Raw genomic sequence first — 22,155 nt, 5'->3', positions numbered from 1 at the left:
TGAAAGGATGTGATAATATTGGCCCTGTTTTCCTTTATGTATGGCAGAGGTGGTTGGATATGAGGAGAGGCAGCCTTGGAGGGGGCGTTCTTCCAGAAAGGTGTGGGTATTTATCTTTGAAACTCCACAAAAATAAGTGGACATGCTTGATAATGTTTACCATGTGTTAACATTAGGAAGACCATGTTGGAATTACTTTTATTTCCACTGTCGTGTGATTTATTTTGTAATTATAATGAATTACCTTGACACTGTGTATCCACCCCATTTTTTTTATTATTACAAAAAAAAAAAAAAAGAGCTCACTGTTACATGCTTTTTTAAACACCATCCTCTATAATAATTTTACTGAATATTTCACATCAAGTGATAAAACACGTAAAATGTAATTTTTACCTTGTGGTTTCATTGACTTTGTAGTAATTACCTAAATAATGTTTCAAATCACTTGAAACTAGTAAAAGAAAGAATCTTTAATATCCGTGAAAAGTAAAATACTAAGTTGTTTTTTTATTATCAGTGTAAGAATTACCTTAATATAAAAAGTTGGTAGCTCAGCGATCAATTTGTTTTGTAGAGGAAGTGGCAAAGTATCTTTACTTTGAAACTTTTCATTTTCCTTCAGTTTTGCTCCAGACATGATTGCTTAGAAATTGTTCACCATTCTTTAAAGGAGATACTAGGGGATCCCTAGGTGGCTCAGTGGTTTAACACCTGCCTTTGGCCTAGGGCATGATCCTGGAGTTCCAGGATTGAGTCCCACATTGGGCTCCCTGCATGGAGCCTGCTTCTCCCTCTACCTGTGTCTCTGCCTCTCTCTCTCTCTCTGTCTCTCTCTCTCTCTGTCTCTCATGAATAAATAAATAAAATCTTTAAAAATAAATAAAAATAAAGGAGATATTAATTTTCCTTGAGCTTAACGGGCCTTTTAATAACTTCTTCCTCTTAGTTTTTCTGCCATAAGTCCAACTTTAAAAAAATATATATGTAAGTTCCATTATTTGTCTGATGCATCCATTTCTTCCACTTCTACATACATATTTATGTATTATTTGCCCAGCATTTTGGCTTTTTCCTGTCATAGCTTTACTGTTTACAGATCATGTGACGTCTCACCTCACTCTTAATGGCAACCATAAGGAGAGAGACAGCCCTGATGGATTACATGAGTGCAGGGACCTGCTGGTTATCAAAATCATTATCTTATTTCATTGTAGCTCAATGTTTCATTGTAACTTCAAGAAGAGGAACATTTTTTTTTTTTTTACAACATTTAATTAGGAAAAACTTTACATAGAGAGGTAAAAGGATTTTCCTTGGGACTCCTGGATGGCTCAGCGGTTGAGTGTCTGCCTTTGGCTCAGGGTGTGATCTTGGGGTCTTCTAAGTATTTTGGCCCGCAACATATATGTTCATTGTACCTCAGAATTAGGATCCAAGAGCCTTTGTTTGGGTGAGGACTTGTAAAACTCAAGGAGATGAGCAACTGCCATACTTCTTAGCTGCCATACTTCTTAGTTACGGATTCATGTGCTGACTGGGCATTACAAGTCTTTCAAAGAATTGCGTTTGCTAATGTGATGCTACAAACATGAAGTTTATCTTAAAGTATGCAGCTCAAATCTTTATACTTTCTCACTTTTTTTTTTTTTTACTAGATAAGGAACAACAAGAAAACTGCCATCTTAGTTAAAGAAGTGAACCCTAAAAAGAAGCTTTTCTTAGTTTATAGACCAAATACTGGGAAACAGCTCAAATTAGAAATTTATGCTGATCTAAAAAAGAAATATAAGAAGGTATTTTTTCATTTGTACTTTATACTATCTATGCATACTTGTTTTATAATAATATATTGAAACTATATTTAGGAGAGCTATGTGTGCGTATACAAAATTATTTGGTCGATTTTTCCTATTTGGTTACTGGAAAATTGTTTTTTGAAAACATGTTGTCAGTTTTTTTTACATTAACATCCCAGTTGTAATGTATCAACCATTAAGAAGCTTGTAAGAGGACTATTTCAAACAGCTTGTGTTGTCAGTAAATGAAACTTGCAGTACTAACTACACAAATTAGACCTGCCGTATTTATATTTTGCAATGATTTATAGAAAAACAGTGAGTGACTGCATTTTTTAACATTACTATTAAATTTTAGTATTATCCTATATTACTATTCTTCCTACCCAGTTTCACTTGTAAACAATTATAATTAAACTAGCTATTTGAAACATTGTGTGGGAGGAACCTAACCACAGAATTTTATGAATGGTATTCAAATACAGCCAATAGCAAGGGCAAGATTTTCTGTATCAAGATGATTATAAGTTGGATTTAGAGACCATAAGAAGGCAACCAGTTTGTTTAAAACAATACTATTTCAATGGAATTTTTGTCTTATTTTCACAGGTAGTCTCAGATGATGCCCTGATCCACTGGTTAGATCAGTATAATTCATCTGCAGATACTTGTACTCATGCTTATTGGTTAGTATTTTTATGTTTCTTACCATATTTTCCAAAATGTAATCAATATTTAATTTAAATACACCTTCGCCCTTTAGCTGTCTGTCTCTCTAAGTCTATGAATAGTTTATCTACTGTTAGGTGTCATTCCTTCAGTCAGAAACACTTGTATGTTTGTGGACCATACACTCTAGGTGTTCTTCACTAATGTTTTGTTACTTTCAACCAACTGTTGTCTGCCAATGTGGACTTGACTGTCATTCTTCTTCTTAAGACTTTTTCTCTTCTTCTTCCTTCCCATCCTTTATTTTTTTTCCCCTTCTTTATTTATTTTGTTCCCCTTCTTTAAAGAAAAAAAAAACTTTACTAGTGTCCCAAATCAGCTTCATTTTTAAGGGTTAGGGAACTTGTAGGAAACTAAAAAAAAATTAAAAATTAAAAATTAAAAAAATAATAATAAACTAAGGGTTGCTGACAGCACCAGAAAACGGTGTTGTTGAGCCTGGGAACTGATCCTGCTATGCTACTAGGTTGGCTGGAGGGGTGTTCTTTCAAGTCACTACGTAATAAATACCTCTTATAATGTTCTTTTCAGGGCCTTATATGGGTCTTCACTTTTCTTATCCATTAGACAGTCAATAGGGTATTCAGCCCATCTTATGAAAAGGAATATAGAATATAGATGAGTTTTTAGCTAGGTATTATTTAGACACAGATAGGTAAGTTTGATATGAGCAATGGTTTGTTTTCATTTTGAGAGGAAATTCGTGCTTTTGGAAATTAAAAGCTTTCAAGATAAAATACTTTTAAAGTTAAAAGGGCCTCTCTAAAACATTTGCTTTGAGTATTAGCAAGAAGGGTGCTCAATACTGTGTATTCTCCTAAATTACTATTCGAAAGATAATTGTATTGAAGAGTTGTGTAAATTTTAACCATAAACCATGTCTTTTTTACAGTTTTTAAAAAATTTACTGGTTATATTATTTTGGTTTGCCAAGGCCTTTCCCAGTTATCTTAGAATATGTTGTTTAATACTTTAGAGGGAACTGGCAGAATTATTTTATAAACTGGCATAAATATAGTAAACTAATGGATGTTAAAATGACAGACCTTTTAACTGGATATCAGAACCAGTAAGTCATCCCTTTTGCATAAGGGAGTTGAGCCCCAGAAATTGTATTTTCTAAAATCTTGGAAATTTTTAAAAATCGGCAATGATACCTTAAATTGGAAAGTATAATCCAATATGTCAAAAGATTGTAATCTAAGAAATTGTCAGTAAAGAAAAGGAAATAATGCTAGGACATTTTCCACTGAAATGTAGGTAGACTTTGTGAGCTTTTAAAGTGTGTGTGTGTGTGTGTGTGTGTGTGTGTGTGTGTGTGTGTATACATATTTATTTTCCCCCTTATCTATCCTAGGCGTGGCAACTGCAAAAAGGCCAGCTTGGGATTAGTTTGTGAAATAGGTCTTCGTTGCCGCACATACTATGTATTATGTGGCTCTGTGCTGAGTGTCTGGACAAAAGTTGAGGGTGTTCTAGCATCTGTCAGTGGCACAAATGTGAAGATGCAGATAGTTCGGCTAAGGACAGAGGATGGACAACGGATTGTAGGTAAGTCTAAGTTTTGAGGATTTGAGCAGAAAAAAAAACATTTTTTTTTTTATCCTTCTTAGAATCTGGATACCTATTCCAGTAGTGGAATAGAGCTTGCTTTATATCTTCTTAAAGGATTAAATGGAAGTTAAGCCTTTGAATGGACATTTTTTATTCTGGCTGAAGTTATGATGTCATTTTATGCTGCTCTTAAGTTGTTCCTGCTCCCCTTCCTCACTGTTGCTGTCTGTGCAGCCTCCCTGGTGTAAGCACTAAGCCCAGTCTCTTGCCCAGGATTCCCTGAATATTGCCATCTTTATACGCCTTGAGACAAGTCAAGACTGGAACTAACGTTACTGGGCACAGAGGCTAGCCTGGAGTTTTGCAGAGCATAGGCAGACCAGGCTAGCTGCACCCACCAAGGCTTTACAAGGAGCCATTCAGTCATTGCACTTTCCCTGCTGCTTCATGTTTGCTTCATTTGCCACAATCTTTTTTATCATGGTTTGCAGATTGGCAGCCTGTGGGCCCAAGTCAGTCCATGAACATTTTTTCCACCCTCAAATACTTTCGGTCATTACAAGTTGGCATTTGAATTAGTTGCCAAGGGACGCCTGGGTGGCTCAGTGGTTGAGTGTCTGCCTTTGGCTGGGGTCATTGATCCTGAGGTCCTGGGATCAAGTCCCATATCAGGCTTTCTGCGAGGATTCTGCTTCTCCCTCTGCCTATGTCTCTGCCTCTCTCCGTGTTTCTCATGAATAAATAAATAAAATCTTTAAAAAAAAAATGAATTAGTTGCCTACATTTAAAAATCAAAAGCATGGTTTTTTGTTTTCTCAAAAAAGTGCATGCACATACAAACACCAGCTTATGTGAAACATTGAGCCCCTCTTCCCAGATAGGAGGGGTTAAAGTTCATTTACGTAGGACATTACTTTCCACAGTTTGATAACATCTGCACTGTGCCCACTTGGAAGTTACCTGCTTCAGTCAGCATTGGAATTTGCAACCACTATTTCATAGTCCTTTTGGTACATTAGTACTTACATAGAAGGTTGTTTTCATTTGCATTTGTGGAGGTACGAAGATAGTAAGTAGATACCATACTTGACCCTCTATTCTACAACCAAGAAGATGGTGTTGCAGTAGACATGCCAGAGGTTTAGGTTTTTGTGGGTAACACTGCCGAGGAATTGGGTTACTTCTAAAGGGGCCAAGCCATTTCAATTATTAGGTATTCATTTAGTTTTGTGTGGCTTCTTCATTACGTTTAATAGTATGCTTCATTTGGAATGTGCTATGAAAATGTAAAATACAAAAAAAAGTAAATAAAATACAGTATGATCTCTCCTGGAAGCAGCCTTCATAAATTCTTGTTTCTAATTGCAGGTTTGATCATTCCTGCAAATTGTGTGTCTCCTCTTGTAAATCTCCTGTCAACTTCAGACCAGTCTCAACAGCTTGCAGTCCAACAGAAACAGCTCTGGCAGCAGCGTCACCCGCAGAGCATCGCCAACTTGAGCAACGCATAAGAACAGACAGGTTTCGACATGGATGTATCTGAAATGCTGTTGAAGCATATCATTTGCATAAAAATCAGGGACAGTTTCCAAAGAATTATAATTTTTTTCAGTTGTTGCTCTCTCTAGTTAATTTTTTTGGGAATAAGGACAAACCTGGAATAGATAGCAAAACTGAAAATCAGCAGTGCCGATGGTGGTACATATGTCTTTCCTTTGCTTTTCCCATGGTACTTCCCATATGCTTTTACTTTGGGTGAGCAGAGGGATATGTGCGCGTGCGTGTCTGTTTGTTTGTGAGTTTATTAAAGGCTACAAACCACAATTGGTTTAACAATGCTTGGAACTTCCCAAACTGGCTTTACTTTTATGTTACACAGTGCTCAGGGTTAATGCAGTACATCCATGCAATTGCTGTGGGAGTTATCCCCAGATGCATGTGTTTTGAGTCTATAAATATAGAAAATATATATTGGTTTCTTTTTCCAACTTATTAAACAATAGGTTTATTAAAGCATGAAATGAAAGGTTGCATATCATGCATTCAGGTTCTTTTCTAGTTTTGTTCTGACAGTGCATGTCTTTGAAAGCATGCGTAAACAAGATTCAAACAAGTCAAGTAATGGAGAGAAACATTTGTAGATGTACAGCATTGGTTATTGCATTTTTATAGTGTTTATACCTGGGTATTGCTTCTCACCCTGCAAATCCCCAGCCCCCCCACCCCCAACCATGCCACCCCATTATTCCTGCCCCAGGTTTCTTGTCAAGGTAATGAGTACATTTTTTTGTGGTAAAACTCTTAAAAAGTTAATTTTAATGTATTAATAGTATTCCTAATGTGTGCTGCAAAAATGGCTACAAGCCTGCTTTTCTTAAAATTACATTTTCCTTAACTTAAAGATAGTTTTAGAAAGAAGTACAAATTGGCTTCCATCTTGCAAACAATCTTTTTTTTTTTTACTTCATTATCTTAATTTGTCACTCATAAAAAAGGAAACCATACTTGAGCTGTAAACTAGACAATGAGGAGACACTTGAGGCTTCTGCTGTATGTTTATTTCTTGTTGTTATTGTTGTTACCCAGTAACTTGAATATTGTTTAATGTGTTGTAAGACATTGTAGAGTTTATCTCAAGCTGTTAAAAATGGTAATGTACAAATGTGAATAGACACTTATCTATAATATGGGTAAGTTTTGTTTCGCCTATAATAGATGTTTATAAAAACAAGTGAGGGGACAATTGGGGTTTTTTTGTTTCCTTTTGTTTTCCTTCCACCCCCGCCTCCCTTTTTTTTGCTTGCACAGGTTGCACTATTGAAAAATTGAGATTGTATAAACCTGGTCAAAAGCTACAAGATACCACAATCTTGTAGATGTCAAATAAAAAGTTATTCTACTAACCAGAAGTGGACTCGTGTTTAGGCCCTTAACACCTTCAGAAGCAGTCTGTGATGGGGATTCTGCAGAACTTGTGTGTTGCTCAGCATTCCAGGTAGCCTTATATTTGGGCTTAAAACTTGCCCCTCAAAATTGAGATGTGTCGAGAAAGGGGTGAAATGATAGTACTTTTGAATGTTGCTCAAGTTGAATTGTTCTTGCTTGTTACTCTTTAAACTTCTCACGGAAAGCTAGGGTTTTCATCTTCCTGTGTTTCTTTAAGCCTGAGTTTGCTTATGTCAAGTTTACCGTAAGTTTCCTTTGAATTTATTTATTCCTGATACCTAGAAGAACACATTGAGAATAATTTTTGTTTGTTGGCATGTTTTGCCAAGTGGATGCAACTTTTATCCTCAAGTCTAGGCTTTCTTCTCAGGCAGTGATCCATCTGTATATCAACCAGTGTTCCTTGTTAGGGCCACCAGACCCAATTGGCAGCCAAGAGCAGATTGTTCCACCTGCAGCAAAACTTCTCAGTTACTTCCTTTATTTTTAAACCAGTATCCTGCTCAGCATCCTATCAACACACTAAGGTGAAGATTGGAGAAGGGAACCCCAGCAGACCTGCTCCCCTCAGTAAGGCAAAATGGCAGGGTTAGGGACTGTGGGCCCAACTTCCCTCTTTTGGGCATTAGGGGTATCTTTTTGTAGGGTACGGTTATTTCCAAATAGCATTGGTATGAGGTTTCTGTAGCATGCAGTTAGTTGACCCCCACAATTCCTTATGTAATGTTTGCATTTTGAACTGCTATTCTGATGCAAAAGGGCATATGTATGTTCTGTTTGAGGCATAGCTTTGTTTTGGTTTTATAAAGAAGGTCCAGAAATAAGGCCTCTGAAAATTCTTCAAGGAGACCTCAGAAAGGCAACCGGGGTGAATGGAGAGGACCTGAGGTGCCACATGCCCCTGCCCATCAAGGAGGATGTGTGTGAGCATCAAGAGCCCGCTGTTCATCCCCTTCTCTGCAGGTTGGACGTAGGACCTTTACACTGTGCCCTTATCTAAGTCAGCAAGTTCAGGTTGGCCAGTTTGGGAAAACCCAGCATTCAGGGTCCTCCTCTCTCAAAAAATCAAGTTTAACAACAGCTAACTTGTGTACAGCAGATCCATGTATGTCAGGATCTGATGCCACGTCTGACCCCAGGGCCTTGTTGAACCAAATGGGAGTCCATTTGGCCGTTGCAATGCCTTGTCTCCCCTTTTTTAGCAATATGGCTCTGAGCACAAAGATTTGATTGTAAATTGTGCTCGTGTTTTCAAAGTTTACAATGTCAGTTGTGCTGAAAACCACTCTCTGAGTCCAGAGCTGCTCAGATGGTATCTCGGGGGGGATCTGTGTTCCCCTCATTTAGCAGTCCACACCACAAGTCTCTGTCTGCAGTTTAGTGGGATTATCCAGATAGGCATCGGTGATTCCTCAGAGTATTAACTGAGTATTTCTTTAAACGCAACTTGATCAGAAAGTAAATTATCTTAAGCAGTTTTCCCTTTTTGCTGCTATATTGCAGATAGACTTTTCAATATCTTTTCTTTACATCTGTATATAAGTTAGCAAGAATTTGCATCCAAAGCAATGTACTAGTGTGTGTTTGTGTACATATATTTATTCCAGTCCAATTAATTAGCACTTGAGAAAATTTTTTGAACTGCAACAATAACCCTTTTCATTTTAGTGTGCTTAACCTATAAAGATAAAAGTTCAGATTACCAGGCTCCAGGGGACTATAACACCTTAGAGGTATAATTTTGTGTCTGCAGTCCCTGGGACATTGATTTGCTAGCCTCCATGTGATGCTAGTAGAACTCCTCTAGCAGGCATGACCAGAAAGGGCACCAGGACAGCATTTATGATTGTGTGTAATGGGAGCCTTTTACCCTACGCTCTTTACTTCCCAGTTTAGCATGGGGGCCAGAGCAGTAGATTACAAGTGATTGATGCATCTCAGTTGATGAAAATAGGAGCAGGGGAAAAGTATTTTCCCCTTCAGTCCTCTCCTTGATAAGATATTAAGAGGAAGGTCCTGGTCTAAAAATTCTTATTTTAAAAACATACCTGAGTGGTATTTGGTAGTTTCTAAGAGTGGTGCTACATAAGGGTCGCTGTTAGGCTGGAATCTAGTTAGCCAGGTGTTGGGTGGGTTCAAGCATCCCAATGGCAGAGGCAACCACTGTGATGATAGGCTTTTGTTGACTACCCCTCCTGTATCTAGGGTCTCCCTCGCTAACCACATTCCCACGCACAGGGCTGTGCATGCTTTGCTGCTGTAATGCAGCAAGTAGTCCACACCATGGCTATAGCTAGCTGCGAGCATAAACCCTTTGTGAAAATTCCTCATGGGATGCCAATTACCCAATATAGATGCAATATCTTTTAAGGGCATAGAAGTGAAGGAAACACATCTAGATACCTGCAACTCAAGCTAGCTAGTAATTTTTTTCTGATTACTTGAGGTGAAATCCAAAACCCACCTTCTGATTTTATGCTGTACTTATATATATGTACATAAATGTGTATATATAGAAATGTTGAGTTCTTTTGAATTCTGAATGTAAATATTTCTTGTAAATTGGGACCCCACCTACTTGTTTTTCCTTTCCCTCCTCCCTTCAATCCTATTTATTCTTTTCTTGACTTCCCATATGGGGCATCTTACAATTTTTTTTATATATATATATTAAAAAAGTATGAAAAACTTCTTAGTTGAATTTGTTCATATATTTTAGAATTCAGTTTTGCATCTTTACTATAGAATTCCTATGTCTATTTTGTGTTAATATTTTTCAACATGCCTGATTGTGTTTGCATTTTTTATTACAGATTTTTACTGTGTGCAATGCATTGTAATTGGGGGGAATGTATTTGAGTGCAATTTCTGATACTGTCATTATATGACTAGTTATGCTCATTTATGTTGCTCTTTGGAAGCTATAGTGAGCCTGATGTTTTCACATAAAAAAACTTTTACCCAAGACTTTGTTTAAGCTCCTCTAACTTCTTCAGTGCATTTGGGATCAGATGTAGCTCTTCAGTAACCCGACTTGCTCCTACCCTTGCGATTTTTCAGGGCTGTACCAAATCCTCCATCTGTGTGGCTCTCCAGCTGAGAAGAAAATCTTGCAGATCTGAATGGTGATTGATGGCCTGCTGCTACTGCAAAGTTTGTGTTTTTTTAAAGAAATCAAGCCTATACTTTTAACCTACAAATAATAAATCAGATATTTACTTTGCAGTGAGCACAGGTAATCTGCTTCTGCTCTCACCTGTTAAGGATAGTAATAGCAGATGGGGAGACTGGCCTGGTATGTGTGGGTCTCCATAAAGAGTGTATTTTAAGGAACAATCGTCCTCCCAGAGAGAAAACACAACTGCTGTGGAGGCTTCCACGAGCCTTCATCTCATGGGCTGATTCTGTGCTGAGGGTAAAACAGGCAGTTAGCTGTGGGTGGACTGGCCAGCAGGATCCCCTGAGCCGCTCTCACCACTAGTGTGCTACTGGTGAGTTGACCTTGACTGGACAGATCAGCCACAAGCCTCATTGCTGAGCTGGATTAAGGCATTCTTGATGATTAGTGTTGCCAGTAGGGAAGACACAGGGGTGGCTCATGAAAATGGCAGTAATAATCAGCTGGGAGGCAAACATTGCGTTTTTTTACTTAAAGACTTTGAACGTTGAAGAAAATGTTCCTCCATGACTTTTAGGAAGGATTGCTGTGAGCATTTCTTGGGCCTTTCACTCACATACATGTTTCATTTACCTATTGAACTTGTTAGACTTGTTGAAAATTTATGAATTGTCCGCATATAGATTAGCCTTGGGAACTTAACATATCTTAAGTTAGGGCCTGTCAGAGATGCGCCATAGTGGGAATCTGGGCTTAGACCCACTCTGCCCACTCCCTCCCTCTGGTATCCAAAGAGTGGAGAGCACCCTCGTCAGGCAGGCCCAACAAGGGATGCATGCAGCCTGGCAAAATTGGTTTTTCTTGCTGCTTGCAGCTCAGGCCTCCTCCGGTCTCCAGGTCAATCGACAGGCCCTGAGAACACCCCATTCTTCCTCCTCCCCACCCTGAGAGCCTTTCTTGCTCTGAGAGTATCTGGCACTGAAGAGGGTAAAGAAGCTTGAGCCTTCTTTCTGACTTACACATTAGGGACAGAGAGCTTGTTTCCACGTAGCATATTGTAGTCTCACCGCCATTAGAGAAAAACCATCCTTTTCATGGTTTATACTGAATTTGCAAACTACTGATATTATTTTTCAATAACCACTTGTATCTATCATCAACCATGAGAGGTGGGAAGAGGTACCCTGTATCTCTGCAATAAAACTTCTGCCAGGTTCTACCTCTGCTGAGCAAAGGATACTTTTATATGTAGGCGTAGATCTTCCTCCTTTACTGATCTGACTTGGTGCATCTTGAGACAACGTGTGATGGAATCCAAAGACAATTTGAAACAAAGGTGGATATAAACTCTTGGTTGTTTTTATTTGGTTCTCTTTTTTTAAATCTCTCTTTTTATATTGCTCCTCTGTCTTGAATGTCCGTTAGTGTATGAAGGGTACGCACTGTTCTGATGATACTGCACTGCTTCATTCAGCCTTCCACGGTTAATTCAGTACCAAGTGTCCAGAAGCGATTGTTCCAACCATTTTGATATGTAACTTTAAAAATTGGGTTTCATGCAATAAAAATGTGTTGGCTGCGTTTAGCGAGGTTTACCCTTGCAAGTAAAAAACGATCAACCATGAAGCATAACAAACTCTGTATTTAGTTTTTTGTTGTCGTGTTTTTTGTTTTGTTTTCTTTTTTTGTAAGATTCTTAAATAAATTAAACTGGCTAATATGTTTTTTCTCTGTGTTTTCTTTGGGTTCTGTGCACCCACTTGAGCTGTATCCATGCCACCATCCTCGCCTAGAGAGCTTTTCTTTGGGGGCTTGGACTTTTTTTAATGTTGGCATTTTATTTGGTGTGAATTATAGAAGACTTCTCATGATGTCAGTAGGATGGAACCCAGCACTCTTGAGATTAGAAACGTACACACTACCACACATATGAACAGTTCTGTAGGTCTGGGCAGAGATCCTGGCACCTGCCACAGCTCTTGAGACTCCCCTCCTGGAGTGTCTTCCCCACAAGATGCCACAAAAGGCTGGCCATGAGTGTTAGAGAACTTGGGGCCACAAGGCTCCTTTGTAAAAATCATTCCTGGTGTTGAGCAACCGCCCAGCTGGGAATCCAAGATTTGAGCTTTGTTTCGGAAAAAATAAATTAGAAAACTGTCAGGGAGTATTGTGTGTGTGCTGTTTGCTAGTCGCTGTGAGCACTCTCCATAGCCCTTTCCATGGCCTTCAAGTTTTCAGATGAAGTCACTTTGTTCATAAGGTTTGAAAGGCGTTTTGTTTCAAAAAAACATTTTTGCAGGATTGGTGCCTGTATTTATTAAGGGTTTGATAAGTAACTGCTAGGTGTCTAGCATTGGGTCACATGCTGGGTACTTAGGCTATTGCAAGGACTGTAAACCAGTAAGCAGATAGGATTCTTCCAGTCCTGGGTGTTAAAACCTCAGAAATGCTATGTGTGCCTGAGCCTAAGAGGTGACCAACTGTTGCCATAAGGAAGGTGGAGTAAATGGAGAAGGAAGTGGACAGTCTCATGCTACTGTTGAGCTCTGGGGCTCATTGATTGTGAAATAAGAATTGGCCAGAAAGTCCAGTCAGCTCCTTGCCCTGGCCTTCGGAAGCCAAAGAACGGAATAAACGTGAAGGGAGACACCACAAAAAGCTGAGTTACCTCCCCTGTAAGGTTTGAGTACCCTCACACTTTACAGATGTGGAGACCAGCACAGATCTGGGAGCCATCACGGGTGGGGTTCTGTCCAGGCTAGGTGGCCTGGGCCAGGAGTGGGCACTGCTGTCCTGAAGAAAGGCAGAGGGAGGGAGAGGAGAATGGGAACGCATGGGTGGATTTTTTTTTTTTAATGTTTGGAATATGGCTTGTGAGTCTTTGTGAGATTTGAAATGCTTAAGAGAATCGTAATTTGTAGCTTAAAATTCTTAAAGGACTTTAATCAAATTTGTAAATGGTGTTAATGTTTCGGGAATTTAATCTGTCAAATACATGAGATAATTGCATATTAATTGAACAAGCGAAAGGATGTTTCACATTTAGCTAAAATTTTCAGGGATCCCTGGGTGGCTCAGTGGTTGTGTGGCTCAGCGGTTGAGCATCTGCCTTCAGCTCAGTGCGTGATCCCAGGGTCCCGGGATCAAGTTCCACATCGGGCTCCCTGCATGGAGCCTGCTTCTCCCTCTGCCTGTGTCTCTGCCTCTCTGTGTGTGTCTCTCATGAATAAATAAATGATTTTTTTTTAATGAAGCACGAGTTTAAAAACATTTTTTTAAAATATTTGTAAGTTGGGGATCCCTGGGTGGCTCAGCGGTTTGGTGTGCCGCCTTCAGCCCAGGGCGTGTTCCTGGCTCTCCAGGATCGAGTCCCACGTTGGGCTCCCTGCATGGAGCCTGCTTCTCCCTCTGCCTGTCTCTGCCTCTCTCTCTCTCTGTGTGTCTCATGAATGAACAAATAAAAATCTTTTTGAAAAAGTCTTTTAAAAAATAAAAATAAAATATTTGTAAGTTGGACATCTGGCTGGCTCAGCTGGTAGTGTGTGACTCTTGATCTTGAGGTGGTAGGTTCGAGCCCCACGTTGAGTAGAGAGGTTACTTTAAAAAATTTTATAAAGACTTTGAGAGACAGAATGAGCAGAGAAAGGGTCAGAGGGAGAGGGAGAAGCAGACTCCCCACTGAGCAGGGAGCCCAACATGGGACTCCATTCCAGGACCCCAGGATCATGACCTGAGCTGACGGCAGACACTTTACTGACGAAGCCACCCAGATGTCCCCCAAAAATCTTTTTTAAAAATTTGTAAGTTGAGCTTAAATACTGAAAGGAAATTTAGAGTTTTAAATGTATAACCTGAATAACTAGAGTATTAATCTGAATAAGACATCAAGAGACCTCGGGTCACCTGGGTGGCTCAGCGGTTGAGCGTCTGCCTTTGGCCCAGGTCGTGATCCTGGAGTTCCTGGATCGAGTCCCACATCGGGCTCCCTGCATGGAGCCTGCTTCTCTCTTTGTCTATGTCTCTGCCTCTCTTTCCCTGTGTCTCATGAATAAATAAAATCTTATAAAAAGAAAAAAAAAGAAATCAAGAGATCTGACCTTCATTTAGCACCTTCATCATCCCCAAATTGTGAGTTCCAGTTTGCTTTGACCTTGTTCTCCTTCAGCGTTGTATCTGCACTCACGTCTCCTTTCAGCCTCACCATGTATCTCCAGTAGTGTGGACTTCCACACTATTGATATTTGGGCCAGGCTATTCCTTTCGGGGTGTTGTCCTGTTTATGATAGGATGCATAGCAGCATCCCTGGTCTCTACCCACTAGATGCCAGTAGTACACACCGCTCCTCTCACACCCAACCATGCTGCACCCCCGCCCTGCCAAGGTTTTGACAACCCAAAATGTTACTGGACATTGCCAAATGTCCTGTGACTGGCAAAATCACCCAATCCTCTTTTTTTTTTTTTAAATATATCTTATTTATTCACAAGAGATACAGAGAGAGGCAGAGACATAGGCAGAAGGAGGAGAAGCAGGCTTCCATGCAGGAGCCCTATGCGGGACTTGATCCCAGAATTCCAGAGGCAAAGGCAGACACTGAACTGCTGAACCACCCAGGTGTCCCAAAATCACCCAATCCTTGGTTAAGAACTACTGTCCTAGGCAAATTAGTCATAAAGAGGCACACAGTATCTATGATGGAGATGTGTGTGTGTGTGCGTGAGTTTGTTTTACAGAGGACAAGGTCCATGAACAAGGGCTCTGAGCTATGGAAAATACAAATGTTAACTGGCGGGGGGTTTGGAGTATGTACAGTACAATTTCCATAAGTATGAATATTTAACAGCTAGTCATTTGAGAGCATGATGTAAAGAAGCCATCTGTGGAGGCCTTTATGGAGAGAAAGGAGGCTAAAAGAAATGTGCAGAATGCTTATTTTTAGAGTCCAATTCTTGGCATGTTGGCTTCATCCTCTGAAAGCTGCCCACTCTGGGCACCAAGTGCATTATTGGGTTAGGAGAGGCAAGTGCCTTGCTGTGGGCTCCAAATCACCAAATCATAATTTAAGAATCACCCCAAAGTACTGTGCTAAGGTAGGATGACTAGGTGGATGTTAGTCTGGAACACATCTAACGTTTTTGATTAGTTCTTTTCTTGAATCACACCACCTGACTGAAGTCAATAAGCAGATGAGAACATACAGCAAAGACTGTTTCCACTTCTACTACTTGGGTCCCCCGTTCCTCTTCCACCATTCCAAAGCGGTCAGCCTTCCCAAGTTTCTTCCGTATTCCTTCTTGGGGAACAAGGAAAATTTTTTTGGTAACAGCAACATGCTCAAGCTTCTGTTGTTTACCTTTGGTTCCAGGCAAGATTAGCTTTCAACAAAGATTGATGTGCGAGCCCTTCATTACTAGAGAAATCCAAACTGGAATAAATTATAATTGTAGGAAATTAGGAAATTTAACAGTAGGAACGAACCCTTAGAAAGTTGAATGTTTTGTGAAGGTGCCCACTGCTTAGCGCAATAATACTCTCCTAGAATTCCCATTTTCTTCTAATCCAAGATCAAGATAAATTATACATTTCTCACAATTCCTACATTAATACTGGGGTCTTGTTTAGCTTTGTGTTCCTACAGCTTTTTTTCTTGCATGTGTTTCTTGTTTAGAGGTATTAACGTGAAAATAAGCTCATTATATCCTTGAATGTTTGCATGTCCCATTTTTTTTAGTGTTCTACCTATAGGAAATCAAGCCTTAAGAAACAAACTTTTGTGGTCCACGGGTCAAAACCAACGCATCACCTGCTTTTGAAGGACCCTGCAAGCTAGGAATGGTTTTTACATTCTTAAATGGTTGGGGGGAAAAGATTATTTTGTAACATGGGAAAATTACATGAAATTCAAATTTCAGTGTTCATAAATACAATTTTATTGGCACTCAGTCATGCCATTCCTTTTATGTATTTTGTAAGGCTGCTTTAGCACTACAGTGGCAGAGTTGCATCCTTAAAGAGATTATGTGGCCAAACTATGGCAAAGCCTAAAAAGTTTGTTATCTGACCCTTTACAGGAGCACCCTGCTGGTTTCTGGCCTACAATCAGAAGTAATAGCAGAAACATAACTGCAAATTAATAAATTTGGAAATAGACCTGATCAAAATCCAACTTGACTTAAAATCAAGTATGGTTTTGCTGCTCTGAGGACATAAACCACGTTAGAGTACTAACTGTGATGAGCTAATCATGAAACTGCAAACCACAGCTTTGGTGCTCAAACTGTTGGGTTTGTCTACTCAACTAGTTTCTTAAATCAGTGGTCTCCAAACTTTTAAGTCACATAATTAAAAAGTTGTTTTTTTTTTTTCTGGAGTGCCTGGGTGGCTCAGTTGTCTAAGCATCCAACTCTTGATTTCGGCTCAGGTCATGATCTCAGAGTTGTTAGATCAAGTCCCGCATCGGGCTCCAAGCTTGGCGTGGACCCTGCTTAAGATTCTATCCATCTGGGAAGCCCCAGTGGCTCAGTGGTTTAGTGCCGCCATCAGCCCGGGGTGTGATTCTGGAGACCTGGGATGGAGTCCCACATTGGGCTCCCTGCACGGAGCCTGCTTCTCCCTCTGTGTCTCTGCCTCTCTCTCTCTCTTTCTCTGTCTCTCATGAATAAATAAATAAAATCTTTAAAAAAAAGAATCCTCTCGCTGCCCTTCTCTCTTTTCAAAAGAATTTTTTTTCTTCTGAGAATACCTCTACTGTTTATTAGGTTATTTGTAAGTTCTGTGTGTACTGCTGTGGGTTCTTTTAAGATTATATTTATTTGAGAGACAGCACAAGCAGGGGTTGGGGGCAAAAGGGGAGGCAGACTTCTTGCTGAGAGGAGATCCTTTTTTAAAAAAAAAAAGATTTTTATTTATTCATCAGAGAGAGAGAGAGAGAGGCAGAGACACAGGCAGAGGGAGAAGCAGGCTCCACTCAAGGAGCCCCATCTGGGACTCGATCCTGGGATCACAGGATCATGCCCTGAGCCGAAGGCATATGCTCAATCGCTGAGCTACCCAGGCGTCCCTGAGCGGAGATCCTGATGTGGGGCTCGATCTCAGGACTCCAGGATCACGACCTGAGCCAAAGGCAGACGCTCAACAGACTGAGCCACCCAGGCTCACCGGTGCTGTTTTTATAATATGTACACAGTAAATCCCACATAAATAGAATTTCTAATATTCCTCCAGTCCTATGAGTACCCCTACTTTCACCTGGGTCAGGTGCACCCCACTTTGAGCAGACTGATGGAAATGGTTCCAAAACAGTGCAAAGGCCTTTCTGGGCTGATGAAAATTAGAGAAGATGGCCTGTGTGTTGTCTCTCTGCCTTCTTAGGATATTAGTTTCCAAAATTTTTAGAGCCCTGTCCCATCAAACATCCCTAATCTTGCAGATGAGACCAAGGCCCACGGAGGTTAAACAAGCTGTCTGAAGCTTACGGAGAAGCATATGGTGGATCCAGAGCTAAAACTTTGTCTCCTGATCTAATGCTAACCTTTTCTATCAGGCTCTCTGGTCTCCTCGGTTCATCTGCTGTCCTCCCTGGCAAGCCAATCTGTGAAATGCCCAATAAACTAATAAGGAACGATTCTAAATCATTCTTTTTCTTTTTTTAAGATTTTATTTATTTATTCATGAGAAACAGAGAGGCAGAGACATAGGCAGAGGGAGAAGCAGGCTCCATGCAGGGGGGAGCCCGATGTGGGACTCGATCCCTGGATACCGGAATCACGCCCTGAGCTGAAGGCAGATGCTCAATCACTGAACCATCCAGGCATTCCTCATTCTAGATCATTCTAAAACCACTTATTAAAAAGTGCTTATTTGGGGTGCATGGGTGGTTCATTCGGTTGAGAGTATGACTTTTGGTTTCGGCTCTAGTCACAATTTCACAGTCCTGGGATACGGCCCTGTGTCAGGCTATGCACTCAGTAGAGTCTGCTTGGGGATTCTCTCTCTCTCTCCCTTTCCCTTTGCCCCTCCTCCTGCTCACTGTCTCTTTTTCAAATAAGTAAATCTTTTTTTTTTTCCCTTAAAGATGCTTATTTGAGTTGCATCACAGACATTTTCTTAGTGGAGTCACTAGGAATGTTTGTTTCCCTTCCAGGGGTTTTAACTCAGTCACAGAAGGAAGAGAGAAGGGCAGCCCGGGTGGCTCAGTGGTTTAGCACCACCTTCAGCCCAGGGCCTGATCCTGGAGTCCTGGGATCAAGTCCCGCATCAGGCTCCATTCAGGGAGCCTCTGCCTGTGTCTCTGCCTCTCTCTGTCCCTCTGTCTTTCATGAATAAATAAATAAAATCTTTAAAAAAGGGCAGCCCCGTGGAACAGTAGTTTAGAGCCGCCTGCAGCCTGGGGTGTGATCCTGGAGACCAGGGATCGAGTCCCACGTCGGGCTCCCTGCATGGAGCCTGCTTCTCCCTCTGCCTGTGTCTCTGCCTCTCTCTCTCTCTGTGTGTGTGTCTCTATGAATAAATAAATAAAACCTTAAAAAAAAAAAAGCAGCTGTCCTTTAAAAAAAGGGGGGGGGGCAGCCCCGGTGGTACAGCGGTTTAGCGCTGCCTGCAGCCCAGGGTGTGATCCTGGAGACCCTGGATCGAGTCCTACATCAGGCTCCCTGCATGGAGCCTGCTTCTCCCTCTGCCTGTGTCTCTGCCTCTCTCTCTGTGTCTCTATGAATGAATAAAGAAATAAATAAAATCTTAAAAAAAAGAGTGAAAAAGGGAAAAATCTAGATCCTTGTAGAAGCCTGTTGTAGTGGGTTGAATGGTGACCTAAAAGATAAGTCTACCTGGAATCATTAAATGTGACCTTCTGGAGGGGGAAAGTCTTTGCAGAGGTAATTAAGGATCTCAAAATGAGATCATCCTACAATGCCAAGTGTTATTAGAAGAGGAGAAGACAAGTAGGAAGGCCGTATGAAGACAGGTATCAGAGTGATGCGGCCACAAGCCAGAGACACTTGGAGCTGCCAGCAGCTGGGAGACCAGAGGATTCTTCCCTAGAGCCTTGGAGGGAGCATGGGCCTGCCAACACCTTCATTTCAGGTTTCTGGCCTCCAGAACTGTAAGACAATAAATTTCTGTTGTTTTAAGCCAACAAATTCCTGGTAGTTTATGGGAGCCTGAGGACACTAACACCTCTGTTATGGGAAGTGAGCTGTGAGCAAAAAGAAAGATAAGAAAAAGAAAAAAAAAGAAAGATATGAGCTGGAGCCCTTCCTGCAGAGGGGAACTGATCACACTTTGTCTCATTTCTAGGCCCACGTTGAAGCCATTTATTAAATGTTCAGTGTGCCCAACTAGAACATTCAAGGATGCAGTTCTTTTCTTCGGGAAGCTCAGACTTATGATGGAGACAGACCCGATTAAATGCAATCATAGTACGCATTAATAGAGGGCACCCTTCCAGGGAAGACTTCTCTGAGGTGGGGATAGCTGAACTTGGTTTTGATGGATGAGCAGGAGTTTGCCAACTGGAGTACAAGGGCAAGTTTAGTGTAATTAAGTCTTAGGTGTGGGGATGAACAAGAACCAGGCTCACAATCCAGTCTGGCCTGAAGAATAAGAAATAATAGGAGGGCAGCCCAGGTGGCTCTCTCTGTCATGAATAAATAAATAAAATCTTTTTTTAAAATTTTTTTTATTTATGATAGTCAGGGAGAGAGAGAGAGAGAGAGAGAGAGAGAGAGAGGTGCAGAGACATAGGCAGAGGGAGAAGCAGGCTCCAGGCACCGGGAGCCCGATGTGGGATTCGATCCTGGGTCTCCAGGATCGCTCCCGGGGCCAAAGGCAGGCGCCAAACCGCTGTGCCACCCAGGGATCCCCAAATAAAAAAAATCTTAAAAAAAAAAATAGTAGGAGGTGAGGAGTGAGGTAATGACTCCGATGTAGTGGAGTAAAGGGCGATAGATAGCTAAATGTGGTTCCCATATCTAAAACAGTAAGTTTCATGAGAGCATGGGGATTGTCTTCCTTTGCTGACCCTAGAATACTGTCTGACACTTAGAAGACTCTAAACAAATATTTGTTTTTTTAATTTTTTTATTTTTATTTTAATTTATGATAGTCACAGAGACAGAGAGGCAGAGACACAGGCAGAGGGAGAAGCAGGCTCCCTGCATCGGGAGCCCGACGTGGGATTCAATCCCGGGTCTCCAGGATCCCGCCCTGGGCCAAAGGCAGGCGCCAAACCGCTGCGCCACCCAGGGATCCCTAAACAAATACTTGTTAAATAGAAGGGGGGAGGGACGCCTGGGTGGCTCAGTGGTTGAGCATCTGCCTTTGGCTCAGGGCTTGATCCTGAGTCCAGGGATCAAGTCCCGCATCCGGCTTTCACAAGGACCTTGCTTCTCCCTCTGCCTATGTCTCTGCCTCTCTCTGTGTGTCTCTCATGAATAAATAAATAAAATATTTTTAAAAAACGAATAGAAGGAGGGAAAATCCCACATGATATTCTCACTAGATGCAGAAAAAACATTTGATAAAATCCAAACTCTCATGATAAAAACACTCCAGAACAAACTAGTAGTAGATGGGAAAGTCCTCCTCTTGATAAAGGGCATCTATGAAAAGCCCAAAGTGAACATCATGCTTAATGGTGAGACACTGAAATCTTTACCCCTCAATCATGAACAAGACAAGGATGTCTGCTCTCACCACCTCTACCCAAATTGTCCTTGAGGTTCTAGTCACGGCAATTAGGCAAGAAACGGAAATAAAAGACATCCTATTTGGAAAGGAAGAAGTAAAACTCTTTACAGATGACATGATCTTATATAACAAAGTCTTTTTTTAAAAAAAAAAAGATTTTATTTAGGAGTGCCTGGGTGGCTCAGTTGGTTAGGTATGTGGCTTTGTCTAGATACGTGGTCCCCAGGTTTAGGGTCCTGGGATAGAGCCCTGCATTGGGGTCTCTGCTCAATGAGGAGCCTGCTTCTCCCTCTCCCTGCTGCTCTGCCTGCTTGTGCTCACTCTCCGTCAAATAAATAAATAATTAAATAAATAAATAAACTTTAAAAATGAAGATTTTACTTATTTTTTTAAAAGATTTTATTTACTTATTCATGAGAGATGTACAGAGAGAGGCAGAGACATAGGCAGAGGGAGAAGCAGGTTCCCTGCAGGGAGCCTGATATGGGACTGGATCACAGAATCCAGGATCACGCCCTGAGCCCAAGGCAGACGCTCAACCACTGAGCCACCCAGGTATCCCTGATTTTGCTTATTTTAGAGAGTGAGCAAGCGAGTGAGCACAGTCGGGGAGTGGAGGTGGGAGGGGCAGAGAGAGAATCCTAAGCTGACTCTGCGCTAAGCAGAGTCTGACATGAGGCTCAATCTCACAATCTTGCGATCATGACTTGAGTGAGACCGAGAGTCAGATGCTCAACCAACTGTGCCACCCAAGCACCCCATTTTTTAAAGTAGGTTCCAGGCCCAACATGGGGGTTGAAATTAGGACCTGAGATCAAGAGTTTGCTCTACTGACTGAGCCACCCAGGGACCACTATATACAGAAAATCCTAAAGAAACCACATACAGTGATGCCTGGGTGGCTCAGCGTCTACTTTTGGCTCAGGATGTGATCCTGGGGTCCTCGGATGGAGTCCCACATAGGCCTCCCCGCCGGGAGCTTGCTTCTCCCTCTGCCTCTGGCTTCTTTCTGTATGTCTCTCATGAATAAATAAATAAAATCTTAAAAAAAATTCTTACAACTTAAGAAAAAGAAATCTCAATTGAAATATGGACTAGGGTACTTGGCTGGCTCAGTCTGTGGAGCATGTGGCTCTTGATCTTGGGGTTGTAAGTTTGAGCCCCAGGTTGGGGTATAAAGATCACCTAAAAATAAAATCTTTAAAAAAAAGAACAGGGGATCCTGGGTGGCTCAGCAGTTTAGCGCCTGTCTTCAGCCCAGGGCATGATTCTGGAGTCCTGGGATCGAGTCCCACGTCGGGCTCCCTGCATGGAGCCTGCTT

The 22,155-nt window shown here is 41.2% G+C and overlaps 1 protein-coding gene across 2 annotated transcripts in view; it reads left to right on the top strand.

The window, feature by feature from the left end:
* SBNO1 (strawberry notch homolog 1) overlaps window positions 1–11,866 on the top strand; it is a 62,835-nt gene extending 50,969 nt beyond the window's left edge. For both annotated transcript variants that reach the window (XM_055322484.1, XM_055322482.1), the window contains exons 29-32: window positions 1,659–1,796; window positions 2,409–2,485; window positions 3,886–4,079; window positions 5,451–11,866. In XM_055322484.1, coding sequence (XP_055178459.1) covers window positions 1,659–1,796; window positions 2,409–2,485; window positions 3,886–4,079; window positions 5,451–5,593 — 552 coding nt within the window. In that variant the 3' untranslated portion in view covers window positions 5,594–11,866. The remainder of the gene's footprint in view (window positions 1–1,658; window positions 1,797–2,408; window positions 2,486–3,885; window positions 4,080–5,450) is intronic.
* The last annotated feature ends 10,289 nt before the right edge of the window (window positions 11,867–22,155 follow it).

Source organism: Nyctereutes procyonoides, unplaced genomic scaffold (assembly GCF_905146905.1).
Source record: "Nyctereutes procyonoides isolate TBG_1078 unplaced genomic scaffold, NYPRO_anot_genome, whole genome shotgun sequence".
NCBI classification, from domain to species: Eukaryota; Metazoa; Chordata; class Mammalia; order Carnivora; family Canidae; genus Nyctereutes; species Nyctereutes procyonoides.
The sequence above is the reverse complement of the archived record's forward strand: the minus strand, read 5'-3'. Positions and strand labels throughout refer to the sequence as shown.